The sequence below is a fragment of the Pogona vitticeps genome, chromosome 5 (genome assembly GCF_051106095.1).
Source record: "Pogona vitticeps strain Pit_001003342236 chromosome 5, PviZW2.1, whole genome shotgun sequence".
Lineage (NCBI taxonomy): Eukaryota > Metazoa > Chordata > Lepidosauria > Squamata > Agamidae > Pogona > Pogona vitticeps.
Genome location: NC_135787.1, coordinates 76,731,648 through 76,759,553, shown reverse-complemented (window position 1 = coordinate 76,759,553; position 27,906 = coordinate 76,731,648). Strand labels below are relative to the sequence as shown.

General features: G+C 42.9%; 1 protein-coding gene across 3 annotated transcripts in view; it reads right to left on the bottom strand.

The window, feature by feature from the left end:
- The window catches only part of ARAP2 (ArfGAP with RhoGAP domain, ankyrin repeat and PH domain 2), a 189,704-nt gene that overhangs the window by 156,323 nt on the left and 5,475 nt on the right, over window positions 1-27,906 (bottom strand). For all 3 annotated transcript variants that reach the window (XR_013545518.1, XM_073001120.2, XM_073001122.2), the window contains exons 2-3: window positions 22,053-23,028; window positions 1,589-1,656 (exon numbers count right to left, since the gene is read on the bottom strand). Coding sequence is in view for 2 of the 3 variants with exons in the window: in XM_073001120.2 (XP_072857221.2) it covers window positions 1,589-1,656; window positions 22,053-22,933 (949 nt within the window). In the remaining variant the exon portion in view is untranslated. The remainder of the gene's footprint in view (window positions 1-1,588; window positions 1,657-22,052; window positions 23,029-27,906) is intronic.

The window sequence follows — 27,906 nt, the reverse complement described above, 5'->3', positions numbered from 1 at the left end:
AATAATGTACATGCAAATAAATTATCTAACAAGGTAGAACTCTGTTATGTAAGAGATCCATTCATGTCCATCACTCACTATGTACTGGGTAAGAAAATATTTTTCTCAAAATGGGTTCTACCAGCTAGTGTGATTGGTATTTTGATTACAGATTTTGTTTGTTTGTTTTTTTGACGCCTTTCTCTCCAAAAGGACCCAAGATTAAAGCACTATCACTGCTGATAGTATTTCAATTTGGTTTCATGACATTTATTTATGACTTATATCCTACATTTATTCCAGTTATAAATGCCTCCCTGTTGTTACCCTAACCACAGTTCTGTGAGGAAGACCAGAATGACTGCCTAAAGATCACCCAGAGCATTGAACACTTTGTGAAGAAGCAAAGGATAAATACTATAAAGAGACAGCATACAATCAATTGAGAAATAGATGGATTGAGGGGTATATGAGACTATAAACCGTGAATTATCAGCAGGGCTTTCTTAGATCACCAGGAATTGAACTAGAAGAAATTTAAGGTACCTTTCTGTCATACGAAATAAATCTAGGAATAGTGTGTTTTCTCTTTTTCTTGCCCCAAGTTTCCTCCTTCAAACTCACACAGACATCAGTTTAAGTGCATACTATTTTCTTTTCTTTTCTTAAGCACCAACTTGATTTTTAAATGTCCTCAGGCTATCCAGCCTGTATTTTAACTTTGCTTAAAGCCTAATTAGACATGACAGAACTATGACCACACACTAGAAGGTCAGTCATGCAGCACGAGCATGAAGAGGGAGGTGATTTCAGCTGAAAAAGTGGGGAATAGAAAATGGTAGGTGTTGAATTCTTACTCCACCCTATATATTTTGTCCTGAAACTAACTCCAGGGTAAAAAAGAAAAGCAATCGGAACTCAAGGAAGGAAAATGTAGCACAGGTAACCAACTCACAGGATGTATATATGAAACTGCCTCCCACTGCCATCATTTCATGCCACTTTGTATCTCTGTTGGGGGCACACATCTCCTGAACAATGGCCCAGTTGCCATCGTATATAGAGACTTACAGTGTGTGTGCACTTGTTACAAATTATTACTCAAAGACACCTGTGATTAAAGGCTACTGATTAAATATTAATGAAAGAAATGTAACAATGTAAGTGGTTTTGTGAGGCTCAGATGTGAAAATAATAGCTGTGAATGTACAAGTGACTCATGTCCTTTTTCCACAGGTTGCAAAAAAGTTGCCCATCTTCACAAGGAAATGTATCAATAATCACAACAGTAAGTTATGTACATTCTTCTTGAGAAAAGATCTGCCTCCCTACAAGATACTCACAGTATCCTCAAGAACTGTTTCTCCTTCATCATTTAAATATCTTAATATTGTCAGGTGAAAACATTAACGTACTTTGCTGAAATGAGCCCATTGTAACTTAAAAAATATGCAAGTTTTTCATCAGCAATAATATGTTTATTAATGCTACTTTCTCAACGTTCTTCTTATCATTTTATATTTCCCAAGTAAGACATTCATTATCAGTTTTTTTTAACACTGCCTGATAATTCAATATAATCTATAACTGGTTACAAAATTTGACTCACTTTGTGTAATACGATTGTCTGAACAATGGATACTTAAATCATTCACGTTTCTTCTTTCCTGGACGAAGCTGGAAAGACACCAAAAGAAAGAGATAAATATTAAGCAGAACATGCATTTACCTATTCTTTTAGATGCAGAGTTAAATTGTATAGGTTAAAAACCATTTTTGGAACTGTGGCATTCTTTCACAAAAGCTTCGTGGTAACACCATGTCCTACTTTCCAGCTCCCATCACAATTAAAGTTCCACCAATATTAATAAGTAACATTTTAACTATTACACCAGCTAAACCAAAGTACAGATGTAAATTTTGCAGACCTCCTTACAGCATAATATTTTTTCCTAAAAAATCTGATGGGATTTGTCAGATGTTTAGTGGTCTTTTTCTTCTGGAATATACGCTAAATTGCTCAGGATTATTATAAATCCTGCACAGAATTATATCTTTCCTATGCAGGATTCATATGGAAATGCTGTAAGAAGCACCAAGTTGCAAAGTATTGTTACAATTCCTGTGCAGGAAAGAGCATGAAACATTCAGAATCTGGCAGTTTCCTACACAAAATGAGTGTGAGGTGGGAGGAATAAGATCAGCATCTCATTTTTCCAGGAAGCAGGGAAATCTCAGAGATCTAATGGAAAGTCTCAATGTGGAGTCTCAGCACAATAAAATGAGGAAAACTACCTAGAATGAAAAATCTCCACCACCATAGGAAAGCTATTGAAAAGTGTACTGATCAAAACAATAAATATCCAAACACATATCACAGAGCCTGAAAAGGGGTGCTATATGCTGCTAATTTATGTCAAAACAAAGAGCAGGATACAACACACAAGAGTCATGTTTTGGGAAACAGGCTACAACTGTAGATAGGAAGATAATCAACATTTTAACATCAACATTTCTAAGCATCAGCTTAGCAATAGTAAACTGATCAGAACTTTTTGAATGGAAACAGTGCATACTTATGTTCAGATACAAAACAACAATTTGGAAAAATCCTACATGAAAAAAGGCATACCATACTTAGGGCATTTATCTGAAGAAGAAAAAAATATTTACAAATGTAGGATTTTTCCACATTGTAATTTTTCACTTTGTTTTTCAGATAAATGCCCCTAGCAAGTTATGCCAATTTTCAGTTAGACACATGTATTTTGTAAGGTAATGGCAGAGTTTACACAGACAGAGCAATAATGTGTTAAAAATGAGGAAAATATCTGTACTAGCATGCAGACACATACCAAAATATTTCTTTCACCAAATAGCTGATTCTCCAAAGCATATCCTTCAGAAAAAGAAAGGCAAGGAGAGGAAGGTATAGGTACGTTCTTCTCAATTCCTTAATTTAGATTAGGCATCCTTCAGTCTCGAGACACTATGGTAATGTGCTCTGAATGAAGGACTTGGAACAGTGTCTAGCATGGCTGAGAAGGCCAATTTGAGAGTGACAATCCCTTCCAAACTGAAGACAAATACAATCTGTCCCCTGTCCAGCTCCCTGATTTTGCTGCTTTCGGAACTGCCTTTTTGCCTCGGCCTGCTGAACAATTGCCTCTTCAAATTGGGAGAGGCCGTGATGCACCACCTGCCTCCAGGATGAACGCTCAGATGTCAGGGTTTCCCATCTGATGAGGTCCATTCCTAAGGCCTTCAGATTCCACTTGCAGATATCCTTGTATCACAGCTGTGGTCTCCCTCTGGGGTGATTTCCCTGCACTAATTCTCCATACAGGAGATCTTTTGGAATCTGACCGTCAGCTATTCTCATGACATGCCCAAGTCAACATAGATGTGGCTGTTTCAGTAATGTATACATGCTAAAAATTCCAGTTAGTTCTAGGACTACTCTATTTGGAACTTTGTCCTGTCAGGTGATACCAAAAATGTGTTGGAGGCAACGCATATGGAACGTGTTCAGCTTCTTCTCCTGCCATGCACAAAGGGTCCAGGACTCACTGCAGTACAACAGTGTGCCTAGGACATAGGCTCTATAGACCTGGATCTTGGTATATGCTTCTTATTAAGCCATACTCTCTCAAATAGTATGCATGGGTGAGTTTACACCCTCAAGACAGCACAAGCCACATTGTCATCTGAGCCATCTTCAGAAGCAATGAATTCCCTGTGGAAGAGCTGCAATCCTACCACCTTGGCTTTAAGTGGAGATGGCAATGAAAATGGGGCTGAAGTAGGCGGACTAATTTCCCAACTCCAACTCCTCACAATGTGTACCTTAGATCAGTGGTCCCTAACCTTTTCCGAACTGCATACCAGTTGGGGGGCAGGACACCCCCCACACTTGTGGGTGGGTGGGGCATGCTCAGCGCATGGGCGGGGCATGCTTGTACAAATGCACAGATGGGCAGGGCACACTTGCAGATGGTTGGGGTGCACGCTCATGCACGTGCAGGGTGGGCTCACAGGTGGGCAGGGCACGTTCGTGCGCATGCGCGGATCAGTGAGGCATGCGAGCACGCATATGCACGTGTGCAGGAGATCTGTCTCCACGGCCCAGTCCTGCCAAGGCCATGGACTGGCACTGGGCCACAGACTGGGAGTTGGGGACCCCTGCAATATGGAAGGAGTCAAAATGAAAGGAGAAAAACAGAATATTGTGGCACTTTAAAGTTTACCAATTTGTTTCATTGTGAGCTTCATGGATCAAAATCCATTTCTTCAGGCACACTTCCAAAGTGGATCTTGATCGACTCAAGCTCACACAGAAACAAATTTGTTTCTCTTTTAAGTGCCACAATTTGTCCTAGGTTATTCGTTTTCCTCTTTATTCTCACCTTTAATGCAGCCAGTACAGAATGAGAAATAGTCACAGCTGACTTTACTACCCTCCAAACCAGCTTCATCTATAACATTTTATAACAAAGCCATGGAAACAGCAACCACAACACTTGAAGGAAGATATATAATTCAGCAGCAGAGAAGGAGGCTTAAATCTGGATTGCATTAACAATTAAGAATACAAATATCTACTGAATACCAACCCCAACTGTCTTTTATACAAATGCAAGAATAGGTGATACCTTTATAGGCCACAAATAATAAAAAATCATACAATATGCAAGTTTTCATGGATAAATCCCACTTCTTCAAAGTAAGTACTAAAAGTCCAAACATTTGTGGCAAGATGGGGTTTGCCAAGAGGTTACTCTTAGATGTAAATTACTTGGCAACATGAATTTCACCAGGCACATTTTCAGGATATTGTGGCTCATAATGTAGAATGTACTCTTTGTACATGAACCAGAGTGCTCTATTAGAATATGTTTTATAACAGGTGTGCAGCTACAAGGTCAGCACATGTAGCTGATGAAATACTCAAAATGTGTATTGGGTATGATGTAGTGTCTAGGAGAGGACAACATGCGATGTGCCACTGATTGGTTGTTCACACTATATAAGTGCTGTACGCTATAGTCGAAGACGGAGCTTTGTATGGAGAGTTGCTGCACAAAGTGCTGTCCATTTATTTTACTGGTAAGTGTATGTTCAATCTGCTGTACATAACTCCATTGTACATATTTTGTAAATTCATGACTGAAAGGAATCTCTTTATTTATTTATTTATTTATTTATTTATTTATTTATTTATTTATTTATTTATTTAATTTATATCCCGCCTATCTAGTCTGAGAGTCTCTTTACTGTTGACCTGGAATACTGCCTTGTCTCGGATCCATTTCCACACCCCAAAATTCCTGACAATGTACATATGTCTTAGATGAGTTAGGAAGCAGGAAGGTGGTTGTTTTAAAGTTGCGGCGGAGGCAGCTGTGGGTAGGATTTCACACTCCAGTTCTTCAAAGAAAAGGCCACAGGCCATGCATGCGTACACACACCTGCTCGCCATTCAGCTCTTCTTCAAAACAGGCATGTTTCTGCTTGGCCAGAGAAGCAAGGGTGATGCAGAAAGACCATGTCCTCCATCTGAGAATTAGGGTATAATTTAGCAAACCCACTAGGTCTAGACAACTGAGGTCAGATTAAAATAAAAAGAATATTACCTGGTGGTTGCAGTTCTGCTCTGATTATGTTGAGAGCCCATGTGCCTTCTTGTTGACACATGGGGGGTGGGCTCTTTCTTGGCATCCTTATAGCTCCATTGAAATAAAAGGGGGACCCATGTGGCCACTGCAAAATACTTTACCCAAAATTCATAAAGGGACAAGCTCTATTGTTGGGAAGCTTTTGTCTCAAGTCAAAGTTGGGTTTGGAACCCTAATCAAAATTTGTTCATTATTTTCTGAATTCTTTTATACCAAAAATTCCATCTTACATGCAGGATTCCAGAGGCTTCATAAATAAATTGGAATTTGTTGTGGTGAAGGAACACAAAACTGGAGTTACATCTTTATATATCAACATATCACAGGATGAGGCTCTACTAATAACAAAGTATATTTTACATAAGAAAATAGATTAATATCTACGCACATTTTTCATTAGCATAACCCACACTGCAGAAGAATTATTTAAATTTGACAACAGATTTAAGAAAGTGATTAAGATTAAGGGAGATAAAGGGAAGTGACCATGGGATTTGGTATGGCGCCAAAAAAAAAAAAAAAAAAAAAACCAGGAAATTTTTATATGAAGTCCTTTGAGAGAATTGTGATTCTTTATAGATAATGTGTAATATGGATCGACAGTGCAAAGGATCCACATTTTTAAGGTGAATATACTCTATAAATACCAAGATCCAGTTTCATATACATTACCACCAAAATGAAATATTTTTACACTTTAATTGTTTTTAAAAATAGCTGAAAATTATACAGGACCCTTCACAGAAACCACCAGATTGTAACATATACCTTAAGATTTGATACCTCTCATCATTCACTGAGGTGTAATTCACCATACAGTCCATTTTTAACCATTAAGAGAATCAGCAACAGAGAGGAGAATTCCTTACAAGAATCAAGGTTACTAAGGAGCCAATTGAGAGATAAGGTCTGCACAAGATACTTTACACAGAACAGATTTGCCAAGGCTACTCATTCTCCACATAATGAACTCTTTAAAAGACATGACAGAAAACCTGAAAACTGAGCCAGCTTCATTTTTGATCCTATAACCAAAAGGTTACAAGGCATATTTTGAGAAGCACAGATAGATGCCAAAACATTGGAGGGCCATTTCCCTGCCCTGAATGGGGTTACACTCCCCCTAAGGGACAGGGGGTGCTCCTGGACCCCAGTCTAACACTGGAAGCCCAGGTGGACTTGGTGGCCAGGGGCACCTTCCTTCAGCTGCAGAAATTATACTAGCTATGGCTCTACCTGGACAAGCAGAGTCTCATGACAGTTACACATGCACTGGTAACATCTCGTATAGATTACTGCAATGAGCTCTACGTGGGGCTGCCTCTCTGGTCCAGAATTGCAACTGGTCCAGAATTGAGCTGCGCGGCTGGTGAGTGGTGGGGCCACCAGGGAACACATCAAGCCGATTCTGTTTAAATTATATTGGCTACCAGTTGCTGCCCGGGCCCAATTCAAAGTGCTTGTTTTGACATATAAAGCCCTAAACGGCATGGACCCTGGATACCTGAAGGACCGCCTCCTTCCAAATGAACCTACCCAACAGTTAAGATCTAGTCAGGGAGCCCTTTTGAAAGAGCCGTCCCTCAAGGAGGTAAGAGGAACGGCTTGCAGACAAAGGGCCTTTTCGGCAGCTGCCCCCAGACTATGGATCACCTATTTTAATTGTTTTATCTTTTTTAATTGTATTTTAATTGTTGTTAAGCCGCCCAGAGACCTTTGGGTACAGTGGGTGGCATATAAGTTACATACATACATACATACATACATACATACATACATACATACATACATACACACACACACACACACACACACACACACACACACACACACACACACACACACACACACACACAGGAATGAGTTTAAGGGAAGGGAAACCGATACATTTTGACACAGCAAGAGCAACATTCTTGGTTGGCCACCATCCTTGTAGATATTCCATTTACTGCCAACATACATATACAGTACAAAGACTACGTTTGCAGATCACAATATCAAATAGTATACTTTGAGAAGATTTACCACCTTCAGTACTAGTTGGGTGATATATGCCATCAGATTCCCATGCAATAAGCTCTATATACGAAAAAACATCCAGGGTCCTTAATGTGTGTATAGATGAGCATCTGGGCAATATCAGATATAAAAGATCAAGAATTCCTCCCCTCATTCATTTTATGCAGCATAATCATTCTTTGAAAGATCTATATTTTTCCAACAATAGATGTTGTCTACATAGATGATATGGCTCTGCTGGAAAGAGAAATGGACTGGATACTGAGATGAGGGACACTGGCTCCTTCAGGTCTGGATGAAAAGTTGTTCCTCTTCTCGAGCAATGTAATCATTTGCACACACTCTCCCTATATCCTTCAGGCAATCATCTTTTGGCCTAGTCACCATGATCCTGAAAAACACTTACAATACAGTATCAATTATAAATACTGGACCTTCCTCCCATCTAATTCTATTTTAATATTTATTTATTTATTTATTGGACTTATATACCGCCCCATTGTGCTACAAGCACTCTCCGGGCGGTTTACAATTTTAATTATAAAGGCTACACATTGCCCCCCCAGCAAGCTGGGTACTCATTTTACCGACCTCGGAAGGATGGAAGGCTGAGTCAACCTTGAGCCGGCTACCTGGGATTTGAACCCCAGGTCGTGAGCACAGTTTTAGCTGCAGTACAGCGTTTTAACCACTGCGCCACGAGGCTCTTAATGGAGCTGAGAAGGAGACTAAAAGAGACCTTCACTACATGGTAAGAAATTACTGGTATGTATTAAATATGATGGCTACATATATTATGGAAATGTGCTCAGAAAATGTCATCTGAATGCTCTCTTTGTCAATAATGAAAACAATAATGTAGGTGGTTTCATATAATTATATCATGTACTGTTTAGCAGTCTTCTGAATGTAAAATGATGATAATCTGTATACTGCCCCTCTGCACAGTTTGCTTAGGCCAAAGCACACTGGGCAGTTTTTAAAGTGCAATCAATAAATGTAATCTTAACATCCTGAGAGTCGGTAACAGAGTGAAAGCTTGACATGAAGCAGTTCCAGATTCAAGTCTCTGAATCTTCAGAAAAATTCCCTCTTTGACTTCTGGAGAATGTCTGCTAGTAGTGCAGACCAGATGCTATCAAAAGGTAAAAAGCAGATCTCAATCAGGAAACACTTCAGAGCAGGAATAGTCACAATTTTGGTTCAGAACCTGATTCAGCAAATCAGACTGAAGAATAAAGGGGTGCTTGTAGAATAGGAAAGTCTGTTTTTCTTTTGTCTTGTTTGTTTTTAGAACAATAGCAGCTGTTCACAAGCCACCATAGAACTAGCAGTGTTCCAGATTCAATCTGTGTGACACATTCACCTCTTCAATTCAAAGTATCCCCTGCTTGCAATCAGGATCGTTATCAACCTTATCATGTTGGAGCAATTCCGCACATAATTTTCAGAGCTGCCAAATGCAAAGCCAGAAAAGATGTAATACTGTTCAACCTTCAGTAGGAGAGAAAATAAGAGGAGGAGGAGGAGGAGGAGAAAAAGTTGTTTGCTCAGGTCTCTTTCGGTTACTGTAACTGTTGCATAAAAGGAACAGGAAAACTTAAGGTATTTATTTAAAGAAAGCATCCATTTTCGGTAATTAAAAGCTTCTGAACCTAACAACCAGTCATAATCAATTTCAGTGGCACCACCAGGAACAAACTGATGGATGCAGATCTGGGAGCCTATGCCATAATGACAAATTAAAAGCAGTTTGTTACACCTGGTTATTAAACAAAAAATGAATGGGAGAAGAAGTGCAGAAGAGAAAATTATCAGCTGAAAGAAATTTTGAGGCTGGCTGTGAGGGTCCGTTATTCTTCGCCTCCCCCTTCCCAAATAAAGCTTCAGACGCATTTAAACCAAATAACTTGTCTTCTTTATTTAACTGGGGTAACGGGATAGAAACGTCAATTAGGTTGGGGATAAACTTCTCCTGTTGAAGTAACGGTTCATACAGGGGCACCCAATCTTCGTCAAAAGGGTTACTGGACTTCGATGCCCATGGACCGGCCTGAACCTGGGAGGGTTCTTCGGGATCGAAGTCATCTCGCTCCATCGTCAATAATGGGGTCGTCTCCTCGAGCCCTGCATATCCCCAGGGTGAAGCTGTTGTTGACCCGAGGGTTTCCCAGGGTCCGGATGATACCCCAGCCTCCTCAGCTCCTCCAGATGCCATCGGGTCTTTTCCTCTCTTTCCCTCTCTACCTGCTTCTTTTCTTCAGCTAGCTTTCGCCTCCACTCACGGGTCTCTCTTTCTCCCCAGTAAGAGGGACGGACCCGAGCCTCATTCCTCCTTCTCTCCTCAGCTTCTTGTTTGGTCATACACACCTGTTCCCACTTGCCCGACCAGGGATCCTGGATTGAGACCCATTCCCATTCGCCTTCTTTCCCTGCCTGTCTCTGACTGACTTCCCCAACGGCTCCCTCTTCTGGATCCTTCGTTCCCCTCCCTGCCCAGACTAGAGGAGTCTGGGTCGCTATGCTTAACCCTTTCATGCCCTTATCTAGATCAAAGGTATCCACTGCCTGGTGCAGCATCCGTGGTGGAAAAGGCTTGGGTGCGGTCTGGGTGCCCACGGAGGCTCTAGGGCGAGACGGCACTCCTAACATCACTTCGCGACCCGGGGAACGGGTGTCACACATCCCCCCCTCCAAGAGTGCCGTCCGCTCTTCCTCGCTGCGCGCCCACGGACCCTGCCGAGAAAAATAGTCGACATTAGTATGCTCTTTGCCCCTTCTATATCTTACTTGAAAAGAGAACGGTTGCAGAGCTAAATACCACCGAGTTAAGCGTGGGTTGGTCTCTTTCATTCGTTCCAACCATTGTAGAGGGGCATGATCGGTGACCAGGTCAAAGGGAGCTCCTAGCAAATAGTATTTAAGACTATGTGTGGCCCACTTGATAGCTAAAGCTTCTCTCTCGATGACAGCATATCTTTGTTCTCGGGGTGACAGCTTACGACTCAAATACAACACCGGGTATTCTACCCAGTCTTTGACCTGTGATAAGACAGCCCCTATACCCCGATCTGATGCATCAGTAAAAAGGGTGAAGGGTATATCAAAATCGGGTGCAAACCTAACCGGTAACTCACAAATGATTTCTTTTAACTTCTTGAATGCTTCCTTTTGTGAAGGACCCCATATTACTTTTACCGGGGCTTTTTTCCTTGTTAAATCAGTTAGTGGCGCAGCTATAGAAGCAAAGTTAGGCACAAACTGGCGGTAATAACCTACTAAACCTAAAAATTGCTGGACTTCCTTCTTTGTCCTGGGTTGGTACCACTTGGATATTTTAGTTACTTTTTCCTCCTGGGGTTGGATTTCTCCTTGTCCGACTTTGTAACCCAGGTAATCTACTTTGGGTAGCCCAATTTTGCACTTCTTGGGATTAACCGTCAAACCTGCTTCGTGCAGCCTTTCTAGCACCCTCCTAAGGTGGGCTAGGTGTTCTTCCCAGGAACTGCTAAAAATTATAATGTCGTCAATATAGGCGGCCGCACAATCTTGTAAGGGCTCTAACACCCGGTCCATTAATCGTTGGAACGTAGCAGCTGCCCCATGGAGCCCAAACGGCATCTTCTTGAACTGGAATAAACCCTTAGGGGTACAGAAAGCCGTTTTCTCCTTATCTTGGGGTCTCAAGGGGATCTGCCAATATCCCTTTGTTAAATCGATCGAACTGAGAAATTTGGCCCCTCCCAGCTTATCTAACAAGTCCCCTACTTTGGGCATGGGGTAAGCATCGAACCTGGATATGGCATTAACCTTTCTAAAGTCAATACAGAACCTAAGCGACCCATCCGGCTTTGGAACCATTACAGGGAAGCTTCTCCAAGGCCCATTGGATGGTTCTATGACCCCCAGTTTAAGCATCTCATCAACTTCCTGGTTAATTACCCCAGTTATGTGTCTGGGCCAAGACCTACCACTCACCCTTACCACATTGCCAGGGGGTGTTTCTATACTGTGTTCCACCAACTGGGTGCATCCGGGTACTGGGGAGAATACTTGGGGAAAGTCTTCCTTCAACTGCCCTGCTTGTAGTTTTTGTTCCTCGGACAAGAGGTCTCCTACCACTATATCTCCTCCGGAGGTCAAATCTTCCCTTTCGGGGCCTAACTCGTCATCGACCTCGGTCCCAAACAACACTTCTCTGTCTATCCACTCTTTCAACAAATTTACGTGGAACACTTGGGTTTTCTTTTTCCTATCAGGGGTCTCTATTTCATAGTCCACTTCATTCAATTTTCTTAGTACTTTGTAAGGCCCGTGCCACTTAGCCAAGAACTTGGAAGCCTCTGTGGGTAAGAGCACTAGTACCTTTTGTTGAGGTTCAAATTTCCTAGGACGAATCTTTTTATTATAGTAACCCCTTTGTTTAATCTGCGTTTGCCCCAGGTTCTCTTTAGCCATCTCCCACGCCAATTGTAAGCTATTCCTCATCTCAACTATCTGTTGGAGGGCCCCCTGGGAATGATCTTCCCCTTCTTCCCATTTCTCTCGTATTAAATCTATTATCCCCCTGGGTCTTCGACCATATAACATCTCAAAGGGGGAGAAACCCGTGGAAGCTTGGGGGGCCTCCCTAACTGCAAACATTAACGGGGCGAGGAATGTATGCCACATCTTGGGTTTTTCTATTGATAATTTCCTAAGCATGCCCTTCAAAGTTCGGTTAAATCTTTCGACTAGCCCATTGGCTTGAGGATGATACACCGAGGTTCGTAAAGGCTTAACCCCCAATAGATCCCACATCTGCTTGAAGGTCAGGCTCATAAAATTAGAACCCTGATCTGTTAAGACCTCTTTTGGAAAACCCACCCGGGAGAACATTTCTAACAGTTCTTTGGCTAAGACCTTAGCTGTAGTGGATCTCAGGGCCACTGCCTCCGGGTACCGAGTGGCATAATCAATGACAACCAGGATGTACTGATGCCCCCCCGCTGATTTGGTTAGCGGACCTACAATATCCAAAGCGATTCTGTCAAAGGGCCTATCTACCAGAGGCATAGGTATGAGCTCTGCCCCTGGTCCCGACTTGGGTTGAGTTATCTGGCACTTGGCACAGGATCTACAGAACTCTTCTACGTCGTGAGCCATCCTGGGCCACCAGAACCGCTGTTTTACTCTATCCAGAGTCTTTTGGGTGGCCAGGTGTCCTGCTACCGGTAAGTCATGAGCCCAATGCATTACCCAGAACTGCAGGCCCTCTGGGGTTACCAGTTGGGATTCTTCTTCGTTGCCAGCCTTGGTTACGCGATACAGCAAACCTCCCCTCAATTCAAAGCCTTGCCCCCCTTCTGGGGTAGTCCCTTCAGTCATCGCTTGCTGTAAACAGCTGTTAAGTCCCGCATCATCTTGTTGGAGGCATCGTATCTGGTCTCTAGACAAATTCATCACTTCTAACTCCCTGGCCTCTGTTTCTTCCTGAGCCCAGCCTATTTCCCCGGGCTCCTTAGCCAAATTGCTCAGTCCAGGCCAGTCTCTCCCTAGTAGCATTTCCCGGGTCATACCGGGTACTATTCCCACTTCCATGTCCCTTTTTAGGCCATCTACCTCGACCTCTGCCATGGTAGTCGCATATTCCTTCACATCCCCATGGATACACCGGATTACAGTAATCTCAGGTAAAAGTTCTCCCTCTAGCTCTTTTACCAGCGTTTTGCTGCATCCTGTGTCCACTAAGGCCTTCTTAGGATGTCCATTTACTCTCGCTTCTACTACCCAACCCGGGTGATTCTCCTCACCCACCTTGGTCATCCCGGTGCAAGCCTCTGCCCACGCACACTCAGTCATTGGGCAATACTTCCGGATATGTCCGAACTGGCCGCAGCCGAAGCAAGCGGTCATCTTCTCCTTCCCTAGGTTCCAGGTCGCCGCTTGTTTGGAGGCTGCCGGGTCGTTTGTCACCGTTGGCCTTGGTACCCTCGTTCCGACTGGGTTTGCGTATTCAATGCGGTCGGGTCTATTCTTTTTGGTCCCCGTCTGCGCTGCTCCGCGAAAATCCGCCTGTTTGTTAGCGTCCGCCATTTTCTCTCTCAGTTTGGCTCCTTCTCCTTGTGGCGTACTTCTAGTTTGCCACGTGTCCTCTGCTTCTAAGTAGTCTTCCAGCAGCGTCACAGCGCCCTCTAGGCTGGAAGGTTTGTTCTTGATGACCCAGTTCCTAGCTCCGCTGTTGAGCGTTGATATTAACTGTTCCATAATCACGATTTCTAAGACCTGCTCTGCTGTCTTCCCCTTTGGTTGTATCCATCTCGTGGCGTTTACCCTCAACTTTTGCGCTAGTGTCCTGGGGTGTAACCCGGGCTTCAACTTTAGTCCCCGAAATTTCCTCCGGTAGGCCTCCTCATTTAAGTTGAGGGTATTCAAAATGGCCGTCCTTACCACGTCGTAATCTCCCGCGTCTTCTGGGTCTAGGGTATCTACTATTTCTTGAGGTAACCCAGTGAGGTATGGGGTCAGTATGAGTGCCCACTGATCCTTTGGCCACTGCGCGGAGATGGCAATCCTCTCAAACGTGTGTAAGAACGCTGCCGGGTCATCCTGGGGGCCCATTTTCTGTAACTTAACCGGGGGCCGTGTTGCTATGGGTTGTTTCAGTCCTATGCTCTCTGAAGGCTGATTTCCCTGAGGTGATTTTAACTGTTCGATTATCATCCGCTGCTGATCTGCTAGTTGTTTCAACAAGACCTCCTGCCCTTCTGTTATACGTTGCATCCATTTTTCTGCGTCTGTGGGTTGCGGGGGAGGCCCCACGTGCTGGGCGCCAGTATGTGAGGGTCCGTTATTCTTCGCCTCCCCCTTCCCAAATAAAGCTTCAGACGCATTTAAACCAAATAACTTGTCTTCTTTATTTAACTGGGGTAACGGGATAGAAACGTCAATTAGGTTGGGGATAAACTTCTCCTGTTGAAGTAACGGTTCATACAGGGGCACCCAATCTTCGTCAAAAGGGTTACTGGACTTTGATGCCCATGGACCGGCCTGAACCTGGGAGGGTTCTTCGGGATCGAAGTCATCTCGCTCCATCGTCAATAATGGGGTCGTCTCCTCGAGCCCTGCATATCCCCAGGGTGAAGCTGTTGTTGACCCGAGGGTTTCCCAGGGTCCGGATGATACCCCAGCCTCCTCAGCTCCTCCAGATGCCATCGGGTCTTTTCCTCTCTTTCCCTCTCTACCTGCTTCTTTTCTTCAGCTAGCTTTCGCCTCCACTCACGGGTCTCTCTTTCTCCCCAGTAAGAGGGACGGACCCGAGCCTCATTCCTCCTTCTCTCCTCAGCTTCTTGTTTGGTCATACACACCTGTTCCCACTTGCCCGACCAGGGATCCTGGATTGAGACCCATTCCCATTCGCCTTCTTTCCCTGCCTGTCTCTGACTGACTTCCCCAACGGCTCCCTCTTCTGGATCCTTCGTTCCCCTCCCTGCCCAGACTAGAGGAGTCTGGGTCGCTATGCTTAACCCTTTCATGCCCTTATCTAGATCAAAGGTATCCACTGCCTGGTGCAGCATCCGTGGTGGAAAAGGCTTGGGTGCGGTCTGGGTGCCCACGGAGGCTCTAGGGCGAGACGGCACTCCTAACATCACTTCGCGACCCGGGGAACAGGTGTCACACTGGCTTGCATGCAGCAATGGATCATAATTTAGAGTTGGTTCATCAGAAGTCAAAGTAGCCACAATGGTGTCCAGTCTCCAAAAGGAGGACAAGATGAAAAAGGGAGCTGACACACAGCTAAGTCATGTCCAGCATGTTCAGTTTGCATGAGGGCCTCTTGGTTCTCCCATATTGACCCACAAGCACTTAAGCAATCAAAATGTCAGACACAACTTCAGCTTCGCTCCAAAGCATTTCTGAATTGCTTATGAAACTTAAAGATGAAAGAAAGGGAGGGAGACATGGAGGAACTGGGAGGATCACTCAGGAGCAGGAGGACAGAGTGCATCTTGCCCTGTTGGTGTCATTTCTCAGCTTTTAAGGGTTTGCTCCTAGTTAAAAAAATAGATACGAAAGTAGACATTTGTATGCTATTGCAAGAAACAAAAATTGAAAACATGGCAACAGAATCAAGTATCCTAGGAAAAGGCAGGGCTAATATCTTGAGCAGGAACACTCCACACTACAAAACAACCTTTTGTTACATGACTGCTCAAGAGGGAACTGGGTTTCACTTTACTTACAGAAATATTCCTGCTCCACCTTGTCATTTGATTAAACATTATTTACACCTCCAAGGATAAGTTACATAGAGCCAGTAATTTGGAGCTTATCAATACTGTGTACCACTGCCAAGCTAGACTGGAAAGTTGTCTAAATCAGAAACATCTCTAGTTCCTAAGATTGATCAAAAAATTACAGTCTTTAAATAAAAGTAAAGCACATTATATTGCAAACCAACTTAGACATATTCCAGATGCTATTGCACATAATAGAAATTTAATATGGATGGAACTGGAATTGTCAGAACATTTTAAGATTGGATAATACCCACTTTAAAGAAAAAACTGCAAAAGAAGTAAAAAGAATAACTAATCCCTTTCTGAAGAATATGTTAGAATGTTGGAAATAATTCAGATATATATTGAGTCCACATATCTCACCACTACAAGAAGTAGTGGAGGGTCACAGCTTCCCCCAAATCCTTAAAACTAGACTTAAAGAAGTATTAGTAGAGAAATAGTTAAATACAATAAGGGCTTGGATAAAAAAGATGAAAGATAAAAAATAATATAAAGGAAATCTTGGGAGAGGAAGAGGGGCTATTTCGGTGGAATATACTCCAAATGGAAAGTTGGACAAGGGAGCGGACTAGAAAAGTAGGAGAAATCAGCAAACTGACTATATTTGAGGAGATCGTAGAGCAAAGACAAGTTCAAGAGAAAGAAAGGCCACAGTAAGTGTGATTTATAAGATTCTAATAAATGTTGGATATGAAAAAGCTATGAAGAACAACCAATGGCAAGAGGATTTAGAGATAGAGGTTAACAGTGAGGATTGGAACAAAATATGGTTACAAAGAATAATGAAGAATATGTCTATAAGGGCAAAAGAAATTTGTTATAAGGTCACATGGAGATGGTACGTTACCCCAGCAAGATTAAACATTATAAATAAAAAAGTATCATCTCAATGCTGGAGATGTAAAAAGGAAAAAGGAAGTTATTTACATATGTGGTGGACTTGCAAAATAAGAAACAAACAATGGGCATTGGTTTTCAAAGAAATTAGAGAAATTGTTGGATATAATATTCAAATATCACCAACTTTTGCCCTTTTAAATATAATCAAGGATTGCCGTCTCAAAAAAGAACAGAAAGAACTAATTGTTATAATGGTCACAGTAGCAAGACTAATATTTGTAAAAAAAAAATTAGAAAACGACAAATTAATGTTGCAGATTGGTATAAAGAAATGTGGAGTTTAGTAATAAATTATAAGCCAACATGTGAAATAAAAGAAGGGGAGTGACAAAATACAATGATTTTAAAGAGTTATGAAATACATATTAGAATTACGTTTTTGTAAAAGGGAGAGGTCATAAGCCACCAGAAGAATCAATGTATTTTTGAAGTGGAATGGGGTGAAAAGAGATTAAAAGAATATATTTTGTTATCTGGTCCCAAGGGCGATGGTGGCACAGGGGGGAAATTTTTGTACAGTATATACGTACTATACATACTTTTCATGTTAGTATTGTCATTATTGTTTTTCTTTAATTAAAACAACAACAACAAATCTTGAGACCTGAAATAACTAAGGAACCTGGTAGTGACCACAGAAATATACTTTCTGGTACCTGCAGAACCACACTTTCACACAGTCTGTTTGTTCCGGTGTAGAAGGATATCAGCTTTAAATCTAAGCCTATTTCAAAACTCCAAGAAATATCCTGCTCCAAACATTGCAACATTAATTTATATTTTCATGTAGGTAAAATGTCATTTTGATGTTGCCTAAGTCGTACTGGCCATGTGACCACGGAAAGATTGTCTTCGGGCAAAACGCTGGCTCTATGGCTTGAAGAGCGGGATGAGCGCCGCCCCCTAGAGTCGGACACGACTGGACAAAAATTGTCAACCTTTTAAAGTCATTTACATTTTCTCATAAGAATGAACTGTGCCTCATTGTTATTACTCCAATTTCAAAATAAAGCATTTTTCATTCAATCTTGTTAGGAAACAAAGCGCCACAGAGATAGCATCAAACTATTCATGATCTGTTGTGTAATTTAACACAACTTGATAACATTTTGAAATGTAGTCAGAACTTACTCTCAATTTGTTCTTTCAAAATACTCAGAGTTCCCGACAGCCTTTTCATTCAAAACCAAGAAACAAGTTGATGCAAAAATAAGAATGAATGCTTTCATAAAATCAAGAATATCAACAAAAGATTCACTCGTGTTGGATCATTTATACCCTTACATTTCTCAGAACTAACAACGTTTCTCAGATGAACTCACAAATTAAATCTATAATCATTCTGTGCCATGGTAAACTACACCTTGTTGAACTCAGTTGGGCTTGGAACTAGCTTGGGACAAATATAGGATCATCACAGAAAACAGGAGCTTGGGGTCACCTCCTCCTATCAGTCCGAAAACACCTGAGGCTGTTCAATACCAGCTACATCCTCACTAAACAGTGACTGGACACACTGCTCCATTTTAATAGCCCTCAGTTGCAGTGACTGAAGAAACTGAAGACATTAAAATACTTTACATCTACCCCCAACGGAGGCAGAAAAACTGTCATTTTTTAATGGTAGACACTTTTTTTGGTCTAAGGCCTCATTCTCTAATTTTGCTGTAAGCCAACAGAAATTGGTGACGAGCAAATTTAAGCCCAATGTGAGCTGACGGGGGAATGATGGGAAGCATAATCCAAAATCTGCAGGGTATATGATTGAGGAAAGCTGATCAGAAGGTGAGGTATTGCGGGGGGAAAGAGTTATCAGTTCAGTGTGGCTGTTTTGTGTGATTTAGTACATTTTATTACAACAATGCTGTTTTCTTAAAGAGAAAATAATAATGATAATGATAATAAAACTGTAACACACTGTGGCAGGGGTCAGAAGACGCTGGGGTCATTCACCTGGACCATCCTATCCACGGTGTGGATGGCCTTGTGATGTGTGAACTAGGCATGCCCCTAGGCACTCCCCATAGAATCAGGCAGCTCTAACCCCTGAGAGGACTGTCAGGAGGCCATCAGGAAAATGAATGTTCTAGACTGTGAAACTAAGCCAAAGAATTTGGATAGAGCAGGTTCAGGTGATGCATCTCTGGGAGTGCACACGGTAAGGAAGGACAGTGAACAGGGTAAGACGAGAAGGACAAGAGAGTATAAAAGGGGCAGCAGTCACAGCAGGGGAGGAGGACAAGCAGACAACATGATTGTTACCAAATCCAGAAGGCTGAGGCCGATGAAGAAAAGGAGAACTGAATTGAAGCCCTGTAGGCAATGGTCATCAACTGGCCCAGAAACATCCTGGCCCAATGCCACCACAAGAAGCAATCACTGCTACCCCCGAGTACTCAACTCTAACACGGGAGGGGGGCAGCATCAGAGGCAACTGCAGTTCCTCTGTAAGTAGGAAGCTGAAGTCTGAGCCATGAGAAATCCTCCTGCTTAGGAGGTAGGGACACATGCTGTCAGCCACAGTGTTGTGTGCACCCACAGTATTATAAATTGCTACCAAGAGATAGGAGGACAGAGCTGACCAATGAAGTTATGTTCTAATTGTGGTTGCAATAAAAATTACTTGTGTTGCTTTTCACCTTCATATATAAAGTTAGGGCATGTGTGACTTTTTGACATCCCTCAACAATGGAAGACTTTAAACAGAAGGTGCACATATACACTTTAAACAGAATGTGCCATCATTTGAGCTCTCTACAGAATTTTCAGTCATGCTGGTAACACCCTTCTGCTTTTCCACATCCACAAAAATTCTTTGCATTTGTAAGAACATATTTTAAAAGTCAGAGAATGGTTTCAAAAGAAAATGTCACTTGGTGCACTTGCCACAAAATGTAGCTACCTTTTAAAAACTATACATGAAGCCATTCTGGATAAGTGGATCACATAAGGGTACAATGCTATTCAAGAAAGATTTAAATATCCAAGCACTGATGGACAAGCAACAATGTTAGCAACAATGACCTTGGCTTCAACAACACTACATTTGATACAAGAATTGAGAAAGGGTGAGCATAGCTGTATGATTCACACATTGCCAAAATAGAGCCATCCTGAATCCAGTTCAATGCTTCCCCTTCAGAATGTCTGGTTCTGTCTATCCTACATTTATTTATTAATTGTTTTAGTTATAACAAAGCTACCAAAAGTTAGTGTCATGTGCATTTTCCAGCCCCTTACACCATACCACTGGTCATTGCCGGAAGGACCAGGAAAACACCTAAGAACTGATATCAAACCATAAAGATGTACTGAAATATGTGGTACTAAATGGGCTAGTGTTGTTGCTATAACATACCATCAAGCTGCCTCCATCAAGCTGCCTCCATCTTATGGTGGCCCTATGAATGAATTACCTCCAAAAGGTCCATCCTTAGCAGTCCTGCTCAACTCTTGCTGTAGCTTCCTTTATGAATCTGTTTCACATATTGTCTTCAGCTTTTTCTTCTGCTGTCAACCTTTTTCTAGCATTATTGTCTTTTAACACTCAACACAAGCTATTTTCTTCAATTCACCATTTAACAAATGGTACAAAATGGCTGCTCCCAGGCTGAAGAATTCAATTTGAAAGATGGGACCCCTCCTAGCAAAGGCTTTTCTGTTTAAGCACCAGTTTAGCTGCTGAAGAAGGGGGGTTGAACAGGTTCTTAATGATATATTTTTTTAAAATGCTTTCATTTAATGGTGTTTTACTACTGCACTTATCTTTTAATCTTGTTGAAAGATGGCTGGAATCCTGGTTTTGTGAGAGTGATGGAATACAAATCATACTGAACAGGAAATAAAATACAATTTGGATAAATTCAAGAGCAAAATATGTTACACTGAGCAGCAACCTACTGCTGATCATTTCTACTCCTTCTTAGATATGCATTACATAAATCATTGTTTACAGTAGGCAGGCAGGCAACACACGGCTGCTGGAATTCATCGCTCTTCTGCAAGAACTGGTGCCAAAGATGTAGAATGATTAAAGTATTTGCTAGGACTACAGAGATCCAGATTTTAACCCCTCTGAGCCATGAAACCCAATAGGTGACCTTAACCACTCAGGCTCTCTTAGCCTGACATATCTTACAAGATGAGGATGAAACAGAGAGGGAAGAGAACCATGTACACCACTTTGCACTCATCTGAGAAAATGAATTCCAAGGGATGTCAGAATTGAAGATAAACAACTGGAAAAAAACTAACAAAATTCAGAGACCTGGCAACTGAAATATCTCACTCGTGGATGAAACATACTTCAGTGGTCCCCATCGTCACTGGGGCTTTGGAAACAATATCAAAAAATTTCACACAGCATTATAAGCAGTTGCAGATTCCAGAAATATCATCATCAGAACTACCAAAACAATGGCAGTATTAGGAACAGCATATATACTACCTCGATATTTTATATCAGGATTCGGGTTAACCCTTGTATCTGTTATGTAACACAAGCCAATGTTTTTATAATTTTGATTTGACTGTGCCTGGCATTTTTAAGCAGCAGCCACTGCCATCATGTAAATTCTGACTTATGGCAACACTTTTCAAGGTTTTCCAGGTGGAAAACACTCAGAAGTGGTTTACCATGTACTTCTTCTGTGGGAGCCCTGTGACTGTGCATCTTGCCCAAGGCCACATAGACTGGCTCTACTTCTCAGGAGGCACATTGTGGAATCCAACTCCTAATCTCTAGTTCTGTAGCCAAATAACTAAACCACTGAACTATGCAGCCAGCTGGCTATGGTAAACCATTCCTTAAATATCTCAGATAACTCAATATGTCTTCCAGATGTAGTAAGCTTTAATATTCATTATTCTGGTTGGGAAGGATGGGTGCTGGAAAGCTACTTTTACTTAAGAATTAGTGGACATAGTGGCTAAAAGACATAGTGCCATGAACCACAAAGCTCCTGCTTCAAATCTTAAATGTATGATGAATTCACCATATGGCAAGCCACTAACACACCCTGTTATAATAAAACGTTATCATAAAAGTAATATTACTGACTGTAAAACTGACTGACTATTCATACTACTGATAATAACACAAGACTATAAGGATTAGTGAAAAAGTAACACATTACACATTCTGAACATTTTAAAAGCATTATGTAATACTTAGCATACATTTGGATTTAAAATTTACCTTACTGAAGGTGAAACTTTGGAAGAACCAGGTATTTCTGGAACAGGACGATGCCTAAGCATGAACGACCGTGTAGGTCTTGGAACTAATTTTGTAGGATTATGATTTGAAGTGTTATACAGATCATTTTCTACCATTTCACCTTGAAATTCAAAAAATGGGCAGTCTGGTGGGCAAGTAACTGCCAAATTTTCCAGTACTGAAAGCATGGGAAATTCATCATCACTAGATTTCATTTGAGAAGAAGAGAAAGTGGAGGGAGGAGATACTGTTTCTTTGGGGCCAATGTTACTTGTCTCTAGCTGTCCCTTGTCAAGGAGATAATCCATAGGAGGCAACCCTTCAGACATCATATTACTGAGTGCATTTCCTAGAACATCGGAAGCATTTGCTGAGCAACACAAGTTTGGACAGGAGTTGGAGCAGTCCTGATCTGATTTCATGATGCTTTTTGCTCCCAATGACTCATGGTCAGCAAGCCCCTGATTTTCTTCATAGATGCTATGCTTGCCAGAAGCAGCATTTGTCAATTCATTGTATGTGCAACTAGGTGTGACACTTTCCTCCAGATTTAGAATATGTGCATTGGAACGGTGGGAAAATGGCTGAGAACAACCATTTTCTTGATCTTCCACATGTTCTGTTTTCTGGCTTTCAACAAATGCAGATTCTGCTGGCATTTTTGCAAGCACAGCCCCCAATTGTTTGAGGATTCTTCTTCGGTGTCCAGTAGGAGATACTCCGATTTGTTGAAGTGAATGGTCATTTATCCCAGCACAATCTTGCAAAGTGTTATAACCAAAGTCTTGGAAGTTTGGAAAGTATTGCTTCAAATTTATGCTGCCTAAGAATTCTTTTATATTTATGTCTCTGAATGACATACTGGCACCTTCATTCTTCACTTTTTCTTCCAGAGCTCCAAAGCAGCATAATGCTATATACTGCTATTCAATATCCAGAGAAGACTCTTTACACCCTGCGGGTAGAATGAAATGCCTTCCATAAGTGGTAGCAGTACATACAAATTCAATACATCTTCAAATCGTGTATTACAGAAGGGGGGAAACTGAATACATGATAGAAATACCCTGTTTCCCCGAAAATAAGACCTAACCTGAAAATAAGCCATAGTATGAGTTTTCAGGATGCTCATAATATAAGCCCTACATCAAAAATAAGCCCAAGTTAAGTGAAACCCTGCCCCCCACCATTGTGCAGCAACCGGAAGATGACATGACTGTATTTGAATAAATGTAGATTGCTGTACATGAAAAAAATAAAACATCCCCTGAAAATAAGTCCTACAGTAATGCATTTTTGGAGCAAAAATTAATATAAGACCCTGTATTATTTTTGGGGAAACACGGTAGTACTGTATATTTCAAAACCAGCATCTTCACTGACACAAAGAGAGAATCTCTAGAAGCTTCCATTACCAAGATAAGTATCATCTTAAAGCAACATAAGCATCTGGCCTTTTACCTGTGAAGATTTTCAAAGTGGATGTCTGATATGCATTATTTCTCCTCTACAACAGTTAATCTGCAAGGACCTTTATGGTTACTCAGGGCAATAAAAATAAAATATGCTCATTTCCTGCTGTTTCTAAGTAAGAAAGGAACAAGGGCCACTTGAGCAACAGTGGAGATTTCTACTGTGTCTTAAATTCTCCCTAGCCCAGACAAGTGACAGAAGACCTTAACCACAGTTTCAAGCCAACTCATGGCAGAAGACATATAGCAAAGGACTAGTGGCAACTGTCTATAATAACTAGCAAGGTACTAGGTTCGGCTGGGCACCCTGTGGTTTTCCAGCTGTTGTTGGACAGTAACTCTCATCCTGTTGCCCTAGGTCTGGTTTTGGCAGAAGTTGCAGTCTGACAATATCTGAATGGTTACAAATTGGCCTCCTCTACTCTAAACAATTTCAGGCCAGTGTGTCTGTCTCATTCTGTAGAAGGCCACAGAATCTGCAATCTTCATCACATATGCAGTTGTCAGATACCCTGTTTCCCCCAAAATAAGACCTAACCTGAAAATAAGCCCTAGTATGATTTTTCAAGATGCTTGTAATATAAGCCCTACCCCCAAAATAAGCCCTAGTTAAGTGAAAGCCTGGCCTTCACCATTGTGCAGCATTGTGCAGCAACCAGAAGATGGCATGACTGTAAAATATACCATCCACTGAAAATAAGCCCTAATGTGATTTTTGGAGCAAAAATTAATATAAGAACCCAATCTTATTTTTGGGGAAACACGGTATCTATCAAGGAAGTCCAGATACATAGGTGCATGAGACAAATCTTTCTCTATAGTAACACTCTGACTGAGGGTTTCTCCATCCAAGGTTCAAATGTGCAAGAAAAACTACAGTATTTCACTGGGGGCTACATAGATTTTCAAACTGTTCTGGCTTGTTTAAAAGCAGCCTTAAGGTAACTATCTTTTTGAGCTATAATTCCCATCATCCCCAGCTATTGATCCTTCAGGCTGATGTTGAAGGGAGTTGTTCAAAACATCTGATTAGCTGTTTTTAAAATACTTTCTTTGGACTTTTATTCTTTTTCCATTAGTTTATTGTACATGAGAGTGAATGTTGTAACAGAGAGAAAAGCAAGGTAATAATTGAGGCCCAGCACTGCAGACCTTGGGGACTGTAGATAAGGCAATTGTTCTTGTTGTGACTTAGATTAAGCAGAGCTCAGCTGGTATGATTTCAGTGTTTGAAATACTGTAAATTTGAATCCTCACAAACTCTCTCCCTTGCAATACCGCTTCCCTATAACAAATGTGGCAACTAAAATATAAAGTGGATTGCCTTTGATCATATTGCAAAACAAAAGTATCATCATCATTTCCTTTCTCAAGTAGTTGCCTACATATCTTTTTTTATTTAAAAAATTCTAAAAATATATATTGTTTAACACTTAAGAAATACAGAGTTGGTCCATAAGCAAAATTTAAAAATCCAGGTAGACCAGCATTCCTGCACTCGGGGGAGCCGAATTTCATCTGCCTTCCGCAGCTCACCGAGTGAGAGACGGTGGGTTTGTGGTTGGCCGGCTGCCAGCCTTTTGCGGAGGGAACTGGCTAAGTCACCCTTGCTCTGCAGGATTGAGCCCTGTTGCTTCTTGGCTGCCTCCTCCCCTCCCTACATCAGCCACCTGGCTCAAGGGGAAAAGAAGGCTTTTAAGCCGGAGCTGCTTCTGGGGCCCTTTCAGACCAGCATTCCTGCACTCGGGGGAGCCGAATTTCATCTGCCTTCCGCAGCTCACCGAGTGAGAGACGGTGGGTTTGTGGTTGGCCGGCTGCCAGCCTTTTGCGGAGGGAACTGGCTAAATCACCCTTGCTCTGCAGAATTGAGCCCTGTTGCTTCTTGGCTGCCTCCTCCCCTTCCCTACATCAGCCACCTGGCTCAAGGGGAAAAGAAGGCTTTTAAGCCGGAGCTGCTTCTGGGGCCCTTTCAGACCAGCATTCCTGCACTCGGGGGAGCCGAATTTCATCTGCCTTCCGCAGCTCACCGAGTGAGAGACGGTGGGACTATGGCTGGGCTCTCGCTGGCTGCCAGATTCCCTGAAGGAACCGGTTGGGGAACAAGCTGGGAAACAGGGGGGTCTGAGGGGTCTCTGGGGCAACCAATAGAGACAATATACGGCAGGGGAAGATATGGCGGTGGGAGTAGAGCATGCCCGAGTAGGAGAAAGGAGGTTAGATACCTTACACCTATCCCCCTTTCTAGCTCTACTCCTAGCCAAATGGTACCAGGTGACCACATCAGCCACCCCCCGGGCCACATGGTATTGTTGGTAAATGCCAGGTCGGCAAAAAACAAGACTGCCCTCATCCATGACTTAATTTTGGATGAGGGGGCCGACCTGGCATGCATTACTGAGACCTGGGTGGGAGAAGAAGGAGGAGTTCCTCTATCTCAGTTATGTCCCCCTGGGTACTTGGTCCAACACCAGGGTCGCCCGGAGGGGCGGGGAGGAGGTGTGGCAATAGTCTACAAGGATTCCTTCCATTTTTCCGGGCTCCCTGTCCCCTTGGGAAATGGTCTAGAGGGCCTGTATTGTGTGTTGGGCTTGCGAGACAGACTAGGGATTCTGCTGGTGTACCGCCCACCCTGCTGCTTACCAGCAGTCTCCCTACCTGAGCTGACGGAGGTGATCTCGGATCTGGTGTTGAGGACCCCCAGACTTTTGGTACTGGGGGACCTCAATCTCCACGCTGAGGCCACTTTATCAGGGGCAGCTCAGGACTTCATGGCTGCCATGACAACCATGGGGCTGTCTCAACATGTCATCGGCCCGACTCATGAGAAAGGCCATACACTTGACCTAGTATTCTCTGCGGGACAGGGGGATGCTGGTCCGGATGTGGTGGATTTATCTTTGACTCCATTGTCATGGTCGGACCATTTCCTGGTAAAATTTAGACTCTCAGCCACTACTACCCTCTGCAGGGGTGGGGGATCAATTAAAATGATCCGCCCCCGGAGACTTATGGATCCTGAAGGATTCCTGAATGCTCTAGGGGAGTTTCCAGCTGATATGGTCGGCGCTCCTGTCGAAGCCCAGGTCGCCTTGTGGTACAAGGAGATGGCCCGGGCGGTTGACATGATCGCACCTAGGCGCCCTCTCCCTGCCCGCAGAGCCTATAAGGCTCCATGGTACACAGAGGAGCTTTTGGCCATGAAACGGTTGGGGAGACGGCTTGAACGCAGATGGAGGAAATATCGCTGCGACTATGACCAAACACAGCTTAGAGCCCATTATCGGGCCTACTCTGTGGCAATACGGCTGGCGAAACGCCAGTATTTCTCCAGCCGTATCGCTTCCTCGGTGTGTCGTCCAGCAGAGCTATTTCGAGTGGTCCGGGACCTTCTTCAACCTAATGGTTCGGTGGAGGTCCTGGACTCCTCAGTGGCTCGCTGTAACGAATTTGTTACGCACTTTGAGGGAAAAATTGCTCAGATTCGCAAAGATTTGGACTCCACTGTTGATGCAGAGCCCATGGTTGTGTCCAGTGCTCCGGACTTATGTCATAATTTATTGGATGAGTTTCAGTTGTTGCGACCTGAGGATGTGGACAGGGTGCTTGAATCGGTTCGTGCCACCACTACACAACTCGACCCTTGCCCATCATGGCTAATAAAGAAATCTGCCAGGGGAGTTTGCACCTGGATCCTGGAGGTCATCAACTCCTCGTTAAGAGAGGGAGTGGTTCCTGCCCCATTAAAGGAGGCAGTGATTTGCCCGCTCCTAAAAAAACCTAATCTGGATCCAGGTCTAGTGAACAACTTTCGTCCAATAGCAAACCTCCCTTTTCTGGGCAAGGTGTTGGAACGTGTGGTGGCTGAGCAGCTCCAGGCTCTCCTGGATGAAACGGATTATCTAGATCCATTTCAATCGGGTTTCAGGCCGGGTTATGGGACGGAAACTGCCTTGGTCGCCCTGTATGACGACCTTTGCCGGGAGAAAGACAGGGGCAATGCATCCCTGTTGATTCTCCTGGACCTCTCAGCGGCTTTCGACACCATCGACCATGGTGTCCTTCTGGACAGACTGGCTGGGATGGGAATTGGAGGCACTGTTTTACAGTGGTTCCGTTCCTACCTGGCTGATCGAGTCCAGAAGGTGGTGCTGGGGGACAGTAGCTCTGACCCATGGCGGTTGCGTCATGGGGTTCCTCAGGGCTCTATACTGTCCCCCATGCTGTTCAATATCTACATGAAACCGCTGGGGGAGGTCGTTAGGAGGTTTGGGCTGAGGAATCAGCAATATGCTGACGACACCCAGCTCTACCTCTCATTTTCTACCAATCCAGGTGTGGCAGTCACCGTTCTGAACTCGTGC